At 41.4% G+C, this 18,413-nt stretch overlaps 2 protein-coding genes across 2 annotated transcripts; both read left to right on the top strand.

Annotated features, from left to right (window-relative positions):
* The first annotated feature begins 697 nt into the window (after positions 1-697).
* nol8 (nucleolar protein 8) lies at positions 698-11,981 on the top strand. Its single transcript, XM_056403407.1, is given in 19 exon segments — positions 698-808; positions 1,713-1,860; positions 2,041-2,103; positions 2,343-2,421; positions 3,136-3,292; positions 3,498-3,796; positions 4,694-4,956; positions 5,492-6,330; positions 6,333-6,938; positions 7,078-7,281; positions 7,499-7,612; positions 7,783-7,876; positions 8,421-8,559; positions 8,665-8,745; positions 9,277-9,608; positions 9,700-9,838; positions 10,160-10,224; positions 10,554-10,636; positions 11,258-11,981. Coding segments are annotated over 18 exon segments (3,738 nt in total). The 5' UTR covers positions 698-808; positions 1,713-1,739; the 3' UTR covers positions 11,318-11,981.
* Positions 11,982-12,134: 153 nt separating this feature from the next.
* On the top strand, positions 12,135-15,571 carry LOC130186353 (nuclear factor 7, brain-like). The gene is made up of 2 exons (XM_056403421.1): positions 12,135-13,624; positions 13,718-15,571. The coding sequence occupies exon 2, from the start codon at positions 13,733-13,735 to the stop codon at positions 15,131-15,133; it is 1,401 nt and encodes a 466-aa protein (XP_056259396.1). The 5' UTR covers positions 12,135-13,624; positions 13,718-13,732; the 3' UTR covers positions 15,134-15,571.
* Positions 15,572-18,413: the final 2,842 nt, after the last annotated feature.

Here is an 18,413-nt window from a genome sequence, read left to right as displayed (position 1 = left end):
AACTTACCGTACTCGTCTTCGCTATAATGTCAACTTATTTAAATAAAAGTAACTTTAAGATTCTGTATCCACATATACAAAATTGTTTTATTAAACAATTAAACACTTTTACTCACCCGAACGATTTCAGTTAATTATCCTAACAACCAAAACAGTTTGGAGCATCGCGCCCTGCGGACTCTACCACTTCTCACGAATTGGAGGGGGGGGAAAAATTGCCTCTCTGAAGACTGGTCAGACAGTGCGCCCCCCTTTAGATACAAATAATGTAAATGTTTATAAATATTTATTGTAGAACCACAAATTATTGCTTTTATATTGTCAATAGCCACGAAATAAAAAGCTGTCTAATATAGAAAATAGCGGAAGCCCCCTCTACATAGAAAGTCGTATCTAACGACTACGGTTTGAGCTAAATTAATCAAGGAAAATAATTATTTCTTTATCGAGTAAACGTCATAAGTCGTTACATTTTTAGTGTTAAACGCATCAGCACCGACTTTTGGCTTTATTTGTGATTTTATAATGGCTGTTTTCAAAATCTAATTGTAATAAATCACAACGGAACATTTCGGATCTGCGGAAACAAGCACGGAAGGGAAAGTCAACAGGACTGCAGCGCCGGACAGAGTTAACGGTAACACCTGCTACATACATGTGAGGTAAACATTTGTTGGTTTTTCTGTTGATATAATTCTGACGGTTTGTTTGATCGTGATAACTCTATCGGCTCAGCTATAAGCCAGTTTAATCAGAGAGCTCATAGCGCAGGGAGTGTGTCAATGATCGTTTGAATATGCAGTCTGCAGTAAGTGCTCTCTTCATGGATATAATGTTTAAATTTAGTTTAAACTGGCTCAAAAAGGTGTTCATTGACTTTTATTGTCATTATGAACTGTATTATTGAACTGTATAACATTATAGTGAGAGATATTCGGTATATTTAGTTTACCTTTATTGGCATAAATATGGTGGACAAAAAATTAGAAAATACTGGAGTACTAAAAAAGTGACTGAAGTGAGGATGCTCTCAAATATGTTGCCATTAGTTTATATTATTTTATACTTAGCAATTAACGTTAAAGTGCAGCTCACAGAAAAAACAAAATCAAATCAATATTTAGTTTGACTATCCTTTGCCTTCAGAACAACACAGATTCTTCTTACACACAGTTTTTCAAAGTACTTGGCAGGTAGTTTGTTCCAGCATCTTGGAGAATTTACCACAGCCTCTGGGGCCTAGTCTGTCTCAGTGTCTTCTGTCTCCTCATGTGATCCCAGACTGACTGTTGCAGGACTCCTCGTTCTTTTGGCTGTATGCTCGTTTTTCTGCTGTATAATCAGTTCTGAACCAATCAGACAACCTCCATGATGGTGTTGTGTGATGGATCAGATTCTAAACATCTAAAACTTTTGCATAGCACCTCTCAGTATAATGCAGTACAGTTCAACAGCAGCACAAACCATAGCCTCCAACATGACCGTATTCAGATTTGAGACTAAGTGAAATGACAGTTCAGTTATTATTAAAATTGTGATTTGAAGTTGATCAACCTTTCATTGATTAATCAAAACTTTCTGGCACTGCTAAGGTGCAAGTACTCACAACCTCATGGTTCATCAAAGTCTCCTTCCATCCATAGTCTATGGATGGAAGGATGTATAGGTAAACATGGCTGACATTTGTGTTTTGTGTTTTTTTGTCTGTGCAGTGACGGTGTTGTCGTTGATACGGAGCGATGCGGCGGCTGTACGTCGGTGGGTTGAGCCACTCAATCACCCAGAAGGATCTGAAGGATCGATTCGGAAAGTTTGGAGATGTGCAGGACGTGGAGCTGCGGACCAGGAGGGACGAGGAGGGTGAGGAATCAAATAAAAAAAATTCAAATGTCATTTATTTCTGTTAATTTTTATGCCATATTTAATGTTTCATATAGTCTAAGATTTAAAACTCATCACCTGCTGAACAGCAATTTACACATTTTAATTTTAAGTAATTATCCTAATTGACCTGCATGTGTTTTGACTGCTCTCCTCCAGGTGTTCCTTACAAAACCTTCAGCTACATTAACATCGACATCTCAGATGCTGACCTAAAGAAATGTGAGTCAACTGAGCTGCTGCTCTTTGTGCCCTCAAGTCTTATTTTACTTAAACCATGAGAAATGCTGGAAAATTGTTCAATATAATGATTTGTGTTGGAAACAGCTGAAATATTTTCTTTCCTTTGGTAGTTTTTTACTTGAATTAGTGGTATGTAACCTCAGACCAGCTCCTCTCTTAGCTGTTCACCGGAGCTTGTGTTGTATCATCAGTGTGAGATCAGTGTGTTTCCTCTTCAGGTCTGACGGTGCTCAACAAATCCAAATGGAAAGGAGGAACTCTGCAGATTGAAACAGCCAAGGAGAGTTTCTTACACAGGTAAAGCCATGTTCACCTCACCATGAAAGTCTTCAGACTCACGAGGCAAGAAGAAGCTGATATAATTAACAATCAGTCAATTTAATTTTAATTAAGGCTGTAGCTAACGATTATTTTTATTAATTAACTTTTAACTTTTAATAATTAACTAATCTGCCATTTATTTTCTCAATTATTCAATAAATGATTTTGTGTGCTAAGTGTCAGAGTTTTTAAAAATGTCTGTCATAGTTCCTCAGAATACAAAGTAACATATTTAAATGTTTTGATTTGTCCAACCAAATGTCCAAAACCCAAAGACATCTAGTTTACAATGATATAAAACAGAGATTTGGAGAAGCTGTAACTAGAGAACGGTTGAAATTCTGCTCTCAAACAATTAGTAGTTTATCGAAATAGTTTCCAGTTGGTTTCCATCTCTGATTTTACAGATTAAACAGGACACACATGTAGGATCAGATCAGCTGCAGACTCTTGGCAGCTAAAATCTGTCTCTTGACTTACAAAATGATTATAGGTGAAACTCTTGAATAAATTTTGTTTTGATAATGGATGTGTAGTTCTGTAGGATGACGCCCTGTCAAATGGCCCTGCACTCTTAACAAGCACATTCTAGCAGCAGAGAGTTTACCAAGTAAAAACACTCTGCTGATCTGTGATAGAGGATTCCTCCTGATCTTAATGTGTAGTGAGTTTGTGGCGTTTGTGTCTCAGACTGGCTGAGGAGCGGCAGGCGGCGGTGGAGCAGCGCCTCCAGCCGCCTGCAGCTGAGGACAACAGACAGAAGCTGCTGGACTCCCTGAGCAAAGCCGGCGTGGACAACTTCACCATGAAGGCTGCGGTGCCGGGGACCGAAGTACCAGGACACAAGGTCAGCTCATCTACAACACCAAAAGTTGTGCAAAAAGAATAATTCAAAAGATAATATAATCACATGACAGTTCAGCACAAAGGGGCCATGAACATCATTCACCATAATTAATTTCAATGTTTATTGTTTATTCAGCTTTATGTGACGCACAGCATCATGTGTGAGGGTGGGGGTGCTGACAGTCCTTTGGGTGCTCTGGTTTCAGGACTGGGTTGTCAGTAAATTCGGACGAGTCCTCCCCGTCATGCAGCTCAGGAGTCAGAAAGGCAACAAAGCTCGAACCATGAAGTACGACCCGTCCAAATACAGCCACAACATCCGCAAGCTGGACCGAAACGCCACAGACCAGTCCACACCTGTCACCCAGCTCACCTGGGAGGTACAGGGAGGGGATGATGACATCAGCAAAAAGAGGCGGGGCGAGTTCCCTCCGTATGAGCCACCAAGACCCAAGAGGAGTCGGAAAGATGTGGTCAACTCCCATAATGCTGCGGGCAGAACCAGGTAAGGATGTGATGTTCCGTTTATGTTGTTTTCCAGGAATCTGAAAGGCATCTGAGATTCCCAGTGTTCCCAGTACTATCTAGAATTGTCTGCTGGTTCCTGGGATTCTCAAAATTATTTACTGATCTCTAACATTTTTTTTTTTTACTGGTTTCTTAGATTTTTTTTTTTTTTAATGTTCTTCTGGATTTCCTTCTGGATTTTCTGGAGTTCCCAAAACTTTGTACTAGTTTAGTTTAGAGAGTTTCAGGAGTCCGTGCTGGTTTCCATGATTCCATATTTTGGGAGTTTAATGGTTTTAGAATATTTTTACTGACTCTTACTAATCCTAACCCCAAAGTTCCTATTGATTATTCCTATTATGGAAATTATGCCTAAAACCAATGTGCAAAAAGTTTCAAAAAGGAGAGACCTGATTTAATTAATAATTTCTAATGGTTTTTGATGTTCTTATAAATTCTCACTGGTCTTGTGGATTCCAAAAACACGCTACTGGGTTTAATTTTCTTGCGTATTTCTGGGATTCTGAGTTTCTACTGGTTGCTTTAAGTCATGTTTATGATTCTCATGATTAAGAAGATTTGATGCAGGAACCAATTTCCTTTTGGTTTTTGATTTAACATCCTCAAATATGTTTTGAATCCAGTGTCACAGGTTCTGTAATCTGCATATTTAGGGGAAAAATACACTTCACTTCTAAATGACATTAGGTTAACTTAATTCACAATCTACTCTGTTGGTATTTAAAGTTTTAAATGGCTTTAAATGTGGCGAAGAACAAATTATGAATATTTTATGTCTTAAAAAAATGAAAGGACTTGAAATTTGAGTGACTTGACAACACGATGTGTTACTCTGCTCTCATCAGCCTGTCTCCTCCTTGTTGTTCCCTCTCAGGTTTGAACAGACCGTTCCCTCTGTCAGTCACACTGAGTCTCATCACTTCACCAACGGATTTCAACTACCAACCAGCCACCGACCGGCTCAGAGGAAGTGGGCCCCGTTGACTGACGGCGATGTTGATTCAGACGAGGAAATCCGCAGACTGGTGGCGGCTCAGGACACCTCCCATGGTGCACTTTGTCAGGGAGTGGAGGAGGATAACCTGGAAGTGGTTGGACTCGACTACTTGGTGAAGCCGGGACGTTCCCAGCAGAAAGGTAACAGAATTTTCTCATCAGTGTTTCTCTTAAAGAGGCTTAATGTTAACATTTCCATACGGATGTTCTTTTAGTGAGCCGTAAAGTTTTGTAGCACTGAGTTAATGACAAATTTCCTCACTCCTGAAACTCGTCTGCTGTTCACTGGTTTCTAAACCCACTGATCCTGTTTCTGTGGATGATTCCCCCCTCACACTGGAGACCGTTTTCATCCGCAGTATTTCCTCAATAGAAACTAGTTCAGTGAAAATAGTTCCATTTATTTTTTGCCCTCTTCACACATACAGATTCAGAGTAGCAGCCGATCTTTTGTCTCTCAGAATAATCTGACCCTTTAAAAATAATTATAATATTAATACACGATGAGCATTGTTGGCTATTTCATATCAAAGTAAACTGAAGCTGCTTCCTTGTGTTTCTGCTTCATAACTGCAGCCAATACCGATATGGATATTTGAGATTTAAATAAATCTGATAACGATATATACTGACTGATTCAACAAACATTTTAAATAAATATTCTCTGTGATTCCAGGTGGGCCAGATGATGAAGACGAGGATGACTATGACTCAGCTGACACAGATGAACTCTTTGCCTCCAGGAAACCTCCTCCTCCTCCTCCATCACAGGAGAAACAGACTCTGCCCACTGCAGAGCACCTCTCAGGGAACAACACAGACAGGAAGAGAAAGACGAAAAAGAAAAGTAAAGCTGGAGTAGAAGAGGAGGAGAAGGAGGAGGAGGAGGGTGATTCAGCAGATGATGAAGATCACCTCTCCTGCAGGAAACCAGCACAGCAGAGAGGGGATTCTGCTAAACAGAGTTCTCAGAAACAAGGAAGCAGCTCGGAGAAGCAGAGTAAGAGGATGGCAGCCCTCCCTGTTGTAAAACCCGCTTTGTCAGAATCAGATAGTGATGAAGATGATGAAGATGAAGATGATGAGGAGTTAGAATCAGCTGATTCCTGTTCAGATTCTGACTATGAAGCCATGTTTTCTAATGTCACCTGTCTGGAGATCTCCCTGGCTGATCTACAAAGGCTAGCTGAAGAATCCCAGCAGACCTCTGAAACTACACCTCCCAGCATCCTCAGCGCCGGCCCCGAACAAGAAACTAACCATATATCCAGCCCTGCGGAGCGGCCAGCGCCCAAGAAAGGCACCACGCCAGAGGATATCCTCGCCTCCATCATGGAGGACGACAGCAGCGATGACGAACAGAAGAAGAAAAAGAAGAAAAGAAAAGGAGTCACGTCAGCACCGCTGCCTGCCTTCCAGGGAACAAAAACATTGAGCGAGGGATCAGAAACAAACGACTTCCAGAGGAGACACAAAGAGGAGGAGGAGGAGGAAGAGGAGGAGGAGGAGGAGGAAGAGGAGGTACTGTCAAAAAACAGAAGCTGGACTCTGAAGTTCCTCGAGTCGACCGCAAAACAGCTGACGGCAAAACCAGCAGGACTCTGAGCGAACAGAAACACGTAGAGGAGACGACGTCAGAGAGCGAGGAGGAAGAGGAGGAGGAAGAAGAGGAGGAAGAAGAGGAAGGGGAAGGAGAGGAAGACGTAGAAGAGGAGAAGAAGTTGGTTCCAAATAAAGCTGAGACTAGTTCCTCCTCTAGCAGTGATGATGATGAGGTGGAGGAAGAGGAGGAGAGGATGAAGGCCAGTCTTACAGCCAAAGCTGCAGCAAAGGCTTCACCTTCATCTTCCAGCTCCGCCTCTGAGGAAGACGAGGACGAGCAAGAGATCATCTCTGCTGAAGGTGTTGGGAAAAAGGCAACGCCCCCTGCTCCTCACAGTGAGGAGGAGGAGGAGGAAGAGGAAGAAGAAGAAGAGCGGGCTCCTTCCAGGGTGACTTTAGGAGCTGAGGAGGAAGAGGAGCTGCAGAGGAAGGCCAACGTCAGGAGACTAGCTGCCATCCAGCAGAGACTCAAACAGGCTGAAGAACACAAGAAGCTCATCCAGGGAGCTCTGTCCAACCTGGTGTGTGTGTGTGTGTGTGTGTGTGTGTGTGTGTGTGTGTGTGTGTGTGAGTGTGTGAGAGAACAAGCTTTACATAAATTGCATATTTACACCTCTTCAGATTGGAGAAACATTAACACACATCATTAATCTGCATTAGGATGCCCCGACACCAGGAGCAGGGAAGCACATTGTCTTTGGCTCTGATGAGGAGGATGATGATGATGATGATGAAGACAAGCGCCAGACAACCTCAGAGATCACAATGTCAAAGAAGACCCTGTTCCAGGACAGCCAATCAGAGGACGAAGCCACAAGTGATGAGGCATCAGCCAATGAGAACAAGACAAGAAAAGAGAAGAAGGTGAGTGAAGAGAGAAACTGGTCAGAGGATAATTACATCACCTAGAATCTACCTGTGGATTTATGTAAATGCTGTTTTTCTTTATCATTATTCACCTGAAATACATTTTTTATCATAAAAACACAGAAAAATTTTAACTGATCATGGCAACTACATAGTTTTCTCTTATTTATGAATCATCTGTGGTTTAACTGTGTGTGTGTGTCTGTTTCTGAAGCCGTCGGGGCCTCAGCTGTTTGGCGGCAGTGAGGATGAGGAGAATGGCGACGAAGAGGAGGATGGCGGGAGGTTTGACATCAGGCCTCAGTTTGAAGGTCGAGCGGGTCAGAAGGTGAGTAAACGAGTTCTCAAAGTGCTGCACTGGTTCGATTCATTTATGATTTTATATCCACAGTGTCGTCTGATAATCTGGACACAGGGCTGAAATATCGTAACACTGTGACTGGACACCTTCCTCTTACGTTGTTTGTTTGTTTGTTTGTTTGTTTGTTTGTTGTTCAGTTGATGGTGCTGCAGTCTCGCTTCGGGACAGACGAGCGTTTCCGAATGGACTCTCGTTTCCTGGAGGAGGACGAGGACAAAGGCGAAGAGTCAGGTGAGGATGTGGTCAAAACTGTGATGAAGAATAAATGTTGTTTCCTTCTTTATTTTTCTGTTTAGTTTTTGTTGAGAAAATGAATTGTGAAGCCTTGGAGATTATCCTGAATGTGGCACTAGATACTAGGGTTGTTAACATTTACAGGGGTATAACATGGGACCATATCCTGTAGAAGTGGAAACATCTGGATCTGTCCTTGGGAAGAGAATGTTATATTCTGTTTAAGTATGTTTTAATGCTGCTTGAAGATTTTCAGTTTAATTTAGTCATTATCAAGATATCCAGTTTCAAGAAATTGTGCTGTAAAGTTTAAATTTTAGGCTTGTACACTTCACTCACACAACCTGTATTAGTACATATCTCTGGCATTGCACTTCTACTTCTTCTTCTTCTACCAACTGCCTGTTGGTGTGAGATGCTCTTTGTAGTCTACGCTGTTTTTTGTTTTTTTTTTCTTTCCTGAATGTTTATAACTTCTTCCACTGAAATGAAACCTGTCAGCATCTCTCGCTGGTAAATAACCTGACTGTTGGTAATTCAGAGAGGAAGAGGAGCGTGGCAGACGAAGATGAGGCTCTGGAGGAGGAGAAGAAGAAGAACCTCTCCATCTTGCAGAGCGTCCTCGGCAGCAGCCAACAAACCTGCAGCAGCAAGACTGCCAGCAAAGCCAAGACCTTCAGGTCAGCCACGCAGACGCACAGTCTGGACCACAGCCACTTCTGAACTGGAACTTTGTATTTCAACAGCTTAAATTTAAAAAAAAATTTAAATGTGTATGTTTGCAGAGATGTCTCGGCGCTGCATTATGACCCCAGCAGAGAAGAACATGCTGCATTTGAGACCAAAACAGATGAAATCAAGGAGAGGTATGAACACAGAAACTGTTGAGGATTAGGCAAGATTCTCTGTTTTTGAATGAATTCTGGTAATTCTGTTAGATCGTTTTTTTTCAACTGTGCATCATGAATCCGATGAGAGTGCAGTGCTTACTCTGTGCAGTGGTCTTTGAGTATATAAATCAAGAGTTTATTCTTGGATTTGTAAAAAAAAAAAAAAGTAACTGAACTGACTTTCAGTAAAGTCAATTTAATCCATTTAAAATTAAATCTCTAAAAAATTATAAATAAATATATTATATATTATAAATAAAATTAAGTGTCAAAAGGTTTTAAAAGCTGCTGTATTTAGAAAACAGGATGGGGCCCAGAATTGAGCCTTGTGGCACACCACATATTAACAGGGCTGATGGCTAAATGTCAAAACAGTAATATAATGATGTATTGCTGGAGGTCGTCTTGTATTAATTTATTAGTTTAAAGTCATCAAATAGAAAACCACAAAAGAACTTAATCAATTAAAATGTTCTCTAACTGTCATGTGATCTGTTGTCTTCACAGCAAGTCAGCCAGAAGGAAAAAGAGGGAAGAGGCTCAGAAGCTTCCAGAGGTTTCTAAAGAGATTTATTTCGACGTGTCCGGTGACCTGAAGGCCGTGTTTGGTCAGACAAAAGATGACGTCACTGGAGGAGAAGAGAAGACAAACTGGGACCAAGAGGAGGAGGAGGAGGTGGAGGAGGAGGAGGAGGAGGAGGAAGGAGGAGGGAAAGATGAAGAGCCGACCCTGCTGTCATCTCTCGTCCCGACTCATCCCAGTGCAGAGAATGAGGAGTCATCTGGATTTAAGTTTTCCTTCTTTGGAGATGACACAGAAACAGGAAGTAAAGAGACAGGTATGTTAAATCGTAAATATTTATCTCAAACTGTCTCAGAGTAAATATTGGTTTCCCCAATTTTTGTAATCTCATTGTTGTCCTCTGCCAGCAGAGTACAAGGTGGAGAGCATCCAGGCTCCAAAGGTGTCATGGCAACAAGACCCACGTTTCCATGACAGCTCAGAGGAGGAAGAGGAAGAGCAGGAGGAAGATGAGGAGCAAAGCAACACTACTGCTAAAACCACAGAGTGAGAAAAATCAAGATTTTACGTAAAATGCACTAATTAGTTTTACATCTAAACTCAAAGGGTCTTTACTAGGGCTGCAACTAATGACTGTTTTTATTGGTTAGTAGTTTGCTGATTATTTTCTCAATTAATTCATTAATTGTTTTGTCTATAAAATGTCATAAAATAAAATAAAAAAGTTTATCATAATTTCCCAGAGCTCATAGTGGCATCATCAGTCCACTGACCTGTAATTGCCACAGAGCAGATTATTCTAAAAATCCATTTCAGTACAAAACCAGTGTGATCTGAACTTGTTTGTATGTTTTTTACTGTTCACAGAGAGGAGACTTCTTCAAAGACCGATCTCTTCTTCTTCTTTTACCCTGAAGACAGCAGATTGACAGGTAGGATGGAGCCACATCACTGACCTCAGTACTCATTACTCTGATTTAATCATATCCACACTTCTGGCTATTATTTGAAGCTATAGCTCAGGAACAGAAGGGGACATTGTGACCATATTTCACATTTGCTCGAACACTGAACTGGTGACATTAATCTTGGGTGCCCACCTTGAAACTGTGGTGATTGTATAATTCGTTTGTGCTGCTGGGTTGAAGATATGTGTGTATGAATCTTGACAAACATGCATGTAAACTGCAACTGCGACTACAACCGTGAGGCAGTGATTTTAGTTTGTGTGTAATCTGAAACCTTCTCTTTCCTCCATCAGAGGGTCCCAGGTTGTTCTTTCGTTCATCTCAGCTGGAGGAGCAGAGGGAGCAGTGGGAGGAATGCAGGAGCACACTCAGACAGGTGCACATCAGTTGTCTCGCCATGTTTACTTTGTCAAGAATTCAACCAAATGAAAATGTTCATACATTATTAAAATATGTTTGAGTGACTACTGTAAGATAAATTGCTTCAAAGAGTAGTGGGGTGCTCTTCGTTACTAAACCAAACCTCAAACAGTATTAAAATACAGTATATGAGTAATACTTTTTTCTTTGTTTTTAATGTGTTTTTCAAAGCCATTGTGTGCATGATTTGAAAATTAATTTTCTTTGGCTCCATCTGGTGGTAGTATCAATAAAGTCACTGTGGCTGATAGCATTTTAAATTGCTGCATTACACAGCATGAGCCTCAGGGCAAAGAAAACCTCAACATACAGAAAAATCTCCACACACATCTGCAGAGAGAGCGAGCGAGAGAATAATTATTCATTTGTGGCCCTTGGAAGTTTAAATGCATTTCCGCTCAATTTACAGAGTACACATTTAGAAATGTTTGCACACATTCACAAATCTGCATACATGTTAGGTTCTCACATTTTTGAAAAATAATATAGCTACATTGTTATTGACTGAACCTAATATCAATTCCTTCATTGGGGAAGATTTAGTAAAGATATTTCTACTTCCTGTCTGTTTTTGCAGGAGTACCGCAAGAAACATAAGGATGCCAGGAGGAAACTGAAGTCCTCCCTGAAGAGCTGAGGATTGTGGGACATGAAGTCTGGGTTTCAGTTTGCACACCATGGTCTGGACTTTACAGTTCAGGGCTGACAGGTTATTTCTCCCACTTGATGCTATATTATGCACAGACTGATTTGAACAATCAGCGGGACGGAGACCAACCGGCAGCTGAAGACACAGACCTAAAGTGAAAGTTTGAGATCATCAGAATATCAGATTCATTTTTTATTTTAGTAAATCCTGAGAGGTATTTTGTGGTCGAAGCTTCCTATTGAAACAGATGTATGTGGTTTTTGTTGATTGCCACAGAAGCAAATGCTGCTAATGAACTGATGGACAATCAGCAGCAGCAGCCAATTAGGAAATAAACAAATAAACAAAATGGTCAAATGAACAGAGAAATAAGTGCATTGATAATAAAAATTAAATATGAAAGGTTTTCTTGATGCATAGCCATTTGTTTTTCTATGTATTTTGGCCATTCTGTTTATTCTTTGTTTTAATTGGTCAGTTTTGGTCCTCCATACGTCACTTCATATTTCCAGGCTGGAAACGGAGGGATGTCATCAGTTGTGATCTGATAACGACTTATCTCATTGTGGACTTTGGTCTTTGCCTCACAGTTTGTTTGATGAGAAGCTTCAGTGTCACTTTGTGCTGTAAAATAAATGAAATGAGATTTTCATATTTACCATCTGCCTCATGATGAATCTTAAGGGACACTTTGGTGAATTAGTGTTTTCATTATTTAAATTGGTAAGTACATAAGACAAATTAGAAAAGCACAAACTCTAGTATCCATCACTAGATCCTGAATTGTCACTGTTGAAGGACGGCCACATTTAAACAATTCTATCATTTTTTCAGCCGACATAGAAAGTCTTGTGATTAATTACAAATTCAGGGGAAAAACTTCAATGTGTTCTGTGATTTCTATACTGTGCGTGCTGCTACTGTTAAACTTCATAGATAGATATTTTATTTATCCCCTAGGTGAAATTCATGTGTCCATTGGTTAATTGTTGTTGATGATAATAATAAGAAGAAGAATAAAAAAAACAGTTAATAACAAATGAACAATAATAATTAGATTAGTCCACTTCCTGCAGCGCAGTGAAATGAGATGTTTGCTGCACCTGTAGCTGCTTCTCTGTCCTGCCAGAAGGTTGTGGAGAGGATGGTTGATATTGTCTAAGATTGCCTCCATCTTACATTGCATGCATCTCTCCACAACAGTCCTGAGTGAGTCCAGACTCCTGCCAAGCACAGACCCAGTCTTCTTGACCAGCTTATCCAGTCTCCTTGTGTTCGTGTCTGACATGCTGCTGCCTCAGCAGACTGCTGCATAAAAGAGTAGGTGCATTTATTGTTCATAGTTAAAATTGTTGATAGCAGTGAAACAAATTATGAGTGCTTGTAATACAAACAGTGTTTTTATTTACCTATAAAAAATATGAAGGCAGGTACAAAAGTGCTGACAAAACTGCGGAGCAGGATGTGCAAAACATCATAGTATTAAAAATATCTGTTATGTGCAGGAATAATACTACGAGGTGTTACTGTAAGGTGGTTGTTGATGATTGATGAGGCCAGATGCAGAAGAAAAGGCAGGTGCTGGTCCATCACTGGGGAGGACTGGACTGGGATTCTGCTCCTGATACATTGATGATGATTAAACGTAATTAATCCACAGCTACCCTGTGATTCATCAGATTAAACATTTTAATCGTTTGGCAGCCCTAGTAATAAGGTATTTTCAGGTGAGAGAAATGTACAATTCATTTGTCTCAATACAGACTGTATCTGTCTCTCTCTTTATGTACAGTTTGATTAAAGGAGGCAGCAAAGTCTCACAAACCTTAAGCTCTGTGAGAAAAGCAACATTTTGTCACTTAATAAATTTTGTGAGAAGAAAAAAAAGAACAGATTAAATAAAAACCAGAAGAATCTGTTTTGTCAGCATGAAAATCTTGTAGCTGTTCACCTTTGAGGTCAGTCTCTAAAACTGAGATCACCAAAGCGACACTATCAGTCTACACTCCTGCAAGGAATCAATAGTTTAGAATGAAACACACCCCTGTATAACTGCTGGAGCAACAACATTTATCAGAGGAAGTCTGACGAAGCTCCACCCCTCACTTGAGTCGCATGAGACAAACCAGGAAACAGTTTGTTCTTCTTCACTAAAGAGACACAGACTGAAAAACCGACGATCAGATTCACCTTCAGACCAAACCAACAACTTCCTCTGAGTGAGTCCAGCTACAGGAGAGAGACGTGGGAAACTACAACACTGCTGCTTCAACCTGCTGAAACTCCACACTGAAGGTGAGTTTGACAAACACCACGACTCAAAGTGAAAGTACGTCTCACTGAAGTTAGTAGAGGACTGACTGTACTTCCTGTCTGCTGTGTTTTCAGCTTCACTCAGACTAAATGGCTTCCAGATCAGAGGAGGATTTCTGCTGTCCTGTCTGTCATGACGTCTTTAGAGATCCTGTTGTTCTGTCATGTAGCCACAGCTTCTGTAAAGACTGTCTGAAGAGCTGGTGGAGAGAGAGACCAACACTTGACTGTCCAGTTTGTAAGAGAAGATCTTCAAGAGAACAACCACCTTTAAACCTGGCTCTAAAGAACCTGTGTGAGGCCTTCAAACAGGAGAGAGATCAGAGATCTTCAGAGTCTCTCTGCAGTCTGCACTCTGAGAGACTCAAACTCTTCTGTCTGGACCATCAGCAGCCAGTTTGTGTCGTCTGCAGAGATTCAGAAAAACACACCAACCACAGATTCAGACCCATCGATGAAGCTGTTCCACAACACAAGAAGGAACTTCAGGAAACTCTGGAGCCCTTAAAGAAGAAGTTAAAGGGTTGTGAACAAGTTAAAGAGGAGTTTGATCAAACAGCAAAACACATTAAGGTCCAGGCCCAACACACAGAGAGGCAGATTAAGGAGCAGTTTAAGAAGCTGCATCAGTTTCTAGAGGAGGAAGAGGAGGCCAGGATCACTGCTCTGAGGGAGGAAGAGGAGCAGAAGAGTCAGATGATGAAGGAGAAGATGGAGGCTCTGAGCAGAGAGATAGCAGCTCTGTCACACACAGTCAGAGTCACAGAGGACGAGCTGAGAGCTGAAGACGTCTCATTCCTGCACAACTACAAGGTTACAGTGGAAAGAGTCCAGCAGCGCCTCCTGCTGGATGATCCACAGCTGGACTCAGGAGCTCTGATAGACCAGGCCAAACATCTGGGTAACCTGACCTTCAACATCTGGAACAAGATGAAGGACATGGTCTCCTACAGTCCTGTGATTCTGGATCCAAACACTGCTCATCCAGACCTCATCCTGTCTGAGGATCTGACCAGTGTGAGATTTGGAGAGAAACAGCAGCTTCCTGACAATCCAGAGAGGAATGATAAATACCACATTGTCCTGAGCTCTGAGGGTTTTAACTCAGGGACTCACAGCTGGGACGTTGAAGTTGGAGACGATACATACTGGTCACTGGGTGTGTTAGCAGAGTCTGTGCAGAGGAAGAGAAACATATGGTCTGGATTCTGGAGAATAGGTTGCCATGCAGGTAAATACTCAGCACGGTCACCACCAGCTCCACCCACTGATCTGTCAGTGAAGAAGCTCCAGAGGATCAGAGTGAATCTGGACTGGAACAGAGGAAGATTGTCGTTCTCTGATCCTGATACTAACACACAGATACACACCTTCACACACACTTTCACTGAGAAGCTGTTTCCATACATTAGCACTGATGATGAACTGAAGATCTCACCACTGAAGATCTCACCACTCAAGGTCTCTGTGACAGTGGAACAGAGCAGTTAGAGATAAAGAGGATGATCATATTTATAATGTTGTTTATGTCTTAAAGGGAAAAGTCAGTGAATTTAAGGTGTGAAGCTGCCCATTTTCTCTTTAAATGATGAAAAACTAAATCTTTAATCAAACCACAATTGAATGGTTTCCAGTCTGAAATGACTCCCAGCAGCTGGGTGACCAGTGGGAATAATAAAGGGCTCCTGGGCCTGTTCAGTAATCCACCCAAACTGAAGCATGTTACTGATTTTAATTGAAATGACTTAAATGATAAACTGCAGAATTTAGAGTGAAAATAGTGCAACCATTACCTGTGTGTTATAAGAGTTACAAATGTCAATAAAGTTTTGTCAAGTGAAAGAAATGTTCACTTCATTTGTGCATTTGTCTCAACAAACCACAGACTGTATCTGTCTCTCTCTTCATGTACAATTTGATTAAAGGAGCAGCAAAGACTCACAAACCTTAAACTCTGTAAGAAAACCAACATTTTGTCACTTAATAAATTTGGTTAAAGAAAAAAAAAAGATTAAATAAAAACCAGAAGAATGTGTTTCGTCAGCATTAAAATCTTGTAGCTGTTCACCTTTGAGGTCAGTCTCCCCCTCAGCATGATGCTGCCTCCACCATGCTTCACTGTTGGGACGGTGATGGGCAGGTGATGAGCGGTACCTGGTCTCATCCAGACATGACGCTCAGAACTCAGGTCAAACAGTTCAGTCTTGGTTTCATCAGACCAGAGAATCCTGTTTCTCACAGTCTGAGTCCTTTAGGGAAATGTCCAGCAGACAGACAGAGAGGGACAGTTCAACCTTTATGGCTTTTGTCCCTTTATGTCCGATGACCATTCTGACTGTGGCTGTTCTTGTTCTAATGGCGTTACTGAGGACAGAGCGCTCGCCAGCTGTGCTCCATCGACCCGAGGCTGGGTGGTCAACGAAGCGTTTTAACCAACAGATGTTGCTGGTGAGCTTCAACCCTGATCTGTGAGACCTGACATAGACAGGTGTGAGGTCTCCCTGAATTAACCACAGGTGGACGCCGATCAAGGTCCACATGGAAGAGTCACCAGAACAAACCTGACCTTTGACCTCATCACTGAAGTCAAGTCTGAAGTCTGGAGAGCAACATCTGGAAAAGCCAGAGGTGTTTTGCAAACAAGTTAAAACTGATCACTGTTACTCCCTCCAGTTACAACACGAACACAAGGCGTTCTTGTAGATTTATTGCATCCATACCGTCAACATGCCGTGAGAACTGGATGAATACAAAATGCGAAATTATAAATTTACAGACATAAATTCTCACAGAGAATAATCATTTACTATGAAACATATTTTACAAACAAAATAAATCTTAAATAATTATTTAACTTGAAGACGAAAGCCACTTAAATAATGAATAATTAGCATCGAAGCTTCGGTAAGGTAACATGCAGTTATCACGTGAACTCAATAATTACAAACATATAGAAATAAAATAGACTTGCATTCCTCATTGACTGCGTGAACTAAAGGGGGTAAGAAAATGAACCTCCAGCCTTTTGAGTCTTCATTCAGCTTCATACACTTAATACAGTGAGAGACCTTTTTCCATCCTCTCTGAAGAACCAAACCCTTTTTCACCCGTTCTCCTGCTCAGCGCGACACTAACCAAAAACCCAACCCACAACAACGCAAAGAAGATTTGTTCCACTATCAAATATTACACAGCTCCTTTTCATGTATGTTTTACGTGTATTCTAACTAATAATCATGTTAATAAATGAAATAAATATTTTTATCCAAACATGAAATTATTCTAATTTTGAACTTAAATGATTAAATGAACTTAAATTGTATGACTATCTCTGATGGCAGCTACATTCCCACCAAATCACCTGTGATTTCTCTAATGAACTTAAGTGTAGGATTCAAATAAGAACATCCTTAAAGAAAAGAAAAGAAAGGTAGACAGACAGCTGCACTACTCGGCTCCAAGCAGGGGAACCGTCTTGTGGACAAGCCGCTCCAGATAAGTTGGTTTGCTGAGACGTTTTCCTTTTTCATCCATCCTTACCCAGATATACTTCAGTGACCTTGGTCAGTTTCCACTCATTCCGTGGTGCAGTGTCGTCTTGCACAATCACTATATCATCGACCTTTGCATTTCTGCGCGTCTTTTGCCATTTCTGTCTCTGTTGCAGGTTTAACAGCTACTCTTTCTTCCATCTAGACCATCTTTTGTGAAGATACAGGTCTTCCTTGACGAACTCTCCTGGTGGTGGCAAGAGTACTGAAGACTTCATTGTCAGAATATGACCAGGTGTAAGAGGCTGTGGCCCAGCTGGATCATTGAGTAAGTGAGCTGTTAAAGGTCTGCTGTTTATGATTACCATGACTTCGTAAAGGTAAGTTCGCAAAGATGACCCATCAAGCCTTCTGGATGACTGATCCAGAATAGATGTCAGCACACTTCTTATTGTTCTGATTTGCCTTTCCCAGGCTCCACCCATACGGCTGGCAGATGGAGGGTTCATGACAAACTCACAGCCTAGGTGCTTAAGGCGCTCTTGGTCCATCTCTTTTACAGCTGCTACTTGTGCTGCAGGTACATCCGCGGTCTTCCACACGTATTGGTTTTTTTTATTGAACATTTTGTTTAATTATAGTCAAAAGCAAAATAATACTCAAGGAGCATGTGGCCATTAGAGAGGCAGTGCTGGCCGACCCGAGGTTGATGGCTCAGACCAACGTCCAGCTCTTTGAATTGAATTGAGGACTCAGTGGTAAGAGTTTGTCATAAAGTTGTGTTGGTGTGTTGTAATCTGTTCTGTGATTTATCTTTTAATGAAAGCTGAAAATCCTAAAACAGTCTGTGTTCAATGTCCCGGAGGAGCAGCCTGGGCCCTCCAGCAGGGGTCTGCTTCCTCCTCCTTCTCCTCCTCCTCCTCCTCCTCCTCCTCCTCCTCCTCCTCCTCCTCCTCCTCCTCCTCCTCCTTCTCCTCCTCCTCCTCCTCCTCCTCCTCCTCCTCCAGGCGATGAACAGCATGGCCCCTCATCCAGTGCTGTTTGTCCTCCCCTCGCTCCAGCACCACTCCCCTCCTGAAGAGATGAAGAGAAGACAGGAGGACAACTTCTTCTGTCTTCATTTATACCTTTTGATTGACATAATTTATAATTATATTTCATTTGTTGCATTTGGAGTGGTGTTTGTGTCACCTGATGTCTCATGATGATGTCAGTCCAGTGTTCCCTCTCTTTCAGCTCTGTGTTTGGTCTCCACCAGCTCCTCAGGGAAATCTGTCTCT

The sequence above is a fragment of the Seriola aureovittata genome, chromosome 2 (assembly GCF_021018895.1).
Source record: "Seriola aureovittata isolate HTS-2021-v1 ecotype China chromosome 2, ASM2101889v1, whole genome shotgun sequence".
NCBI classification, from domain to species: Eukaryota; Metazoa; Chordata; class Actinopteri; order Carangiformes; family Carangidae; genus Seriola; species Seriola aureovittata.
The sequence above is the reverse complement of the archived record's forward strand: the minus strand, read 5'-3'. Positions and strand labels throughout refer to the sequence as shown.

What these genes read in the sequence shown, in the direction of transcription:
- LOC130186353 (XM_056403421.1), top strand. Translation starts at nt 13,733, where the DNA reads ATGGCTTCCAGATCAGAGGAGGATTTCTGCTGTCCTGTCTGTCATGAC.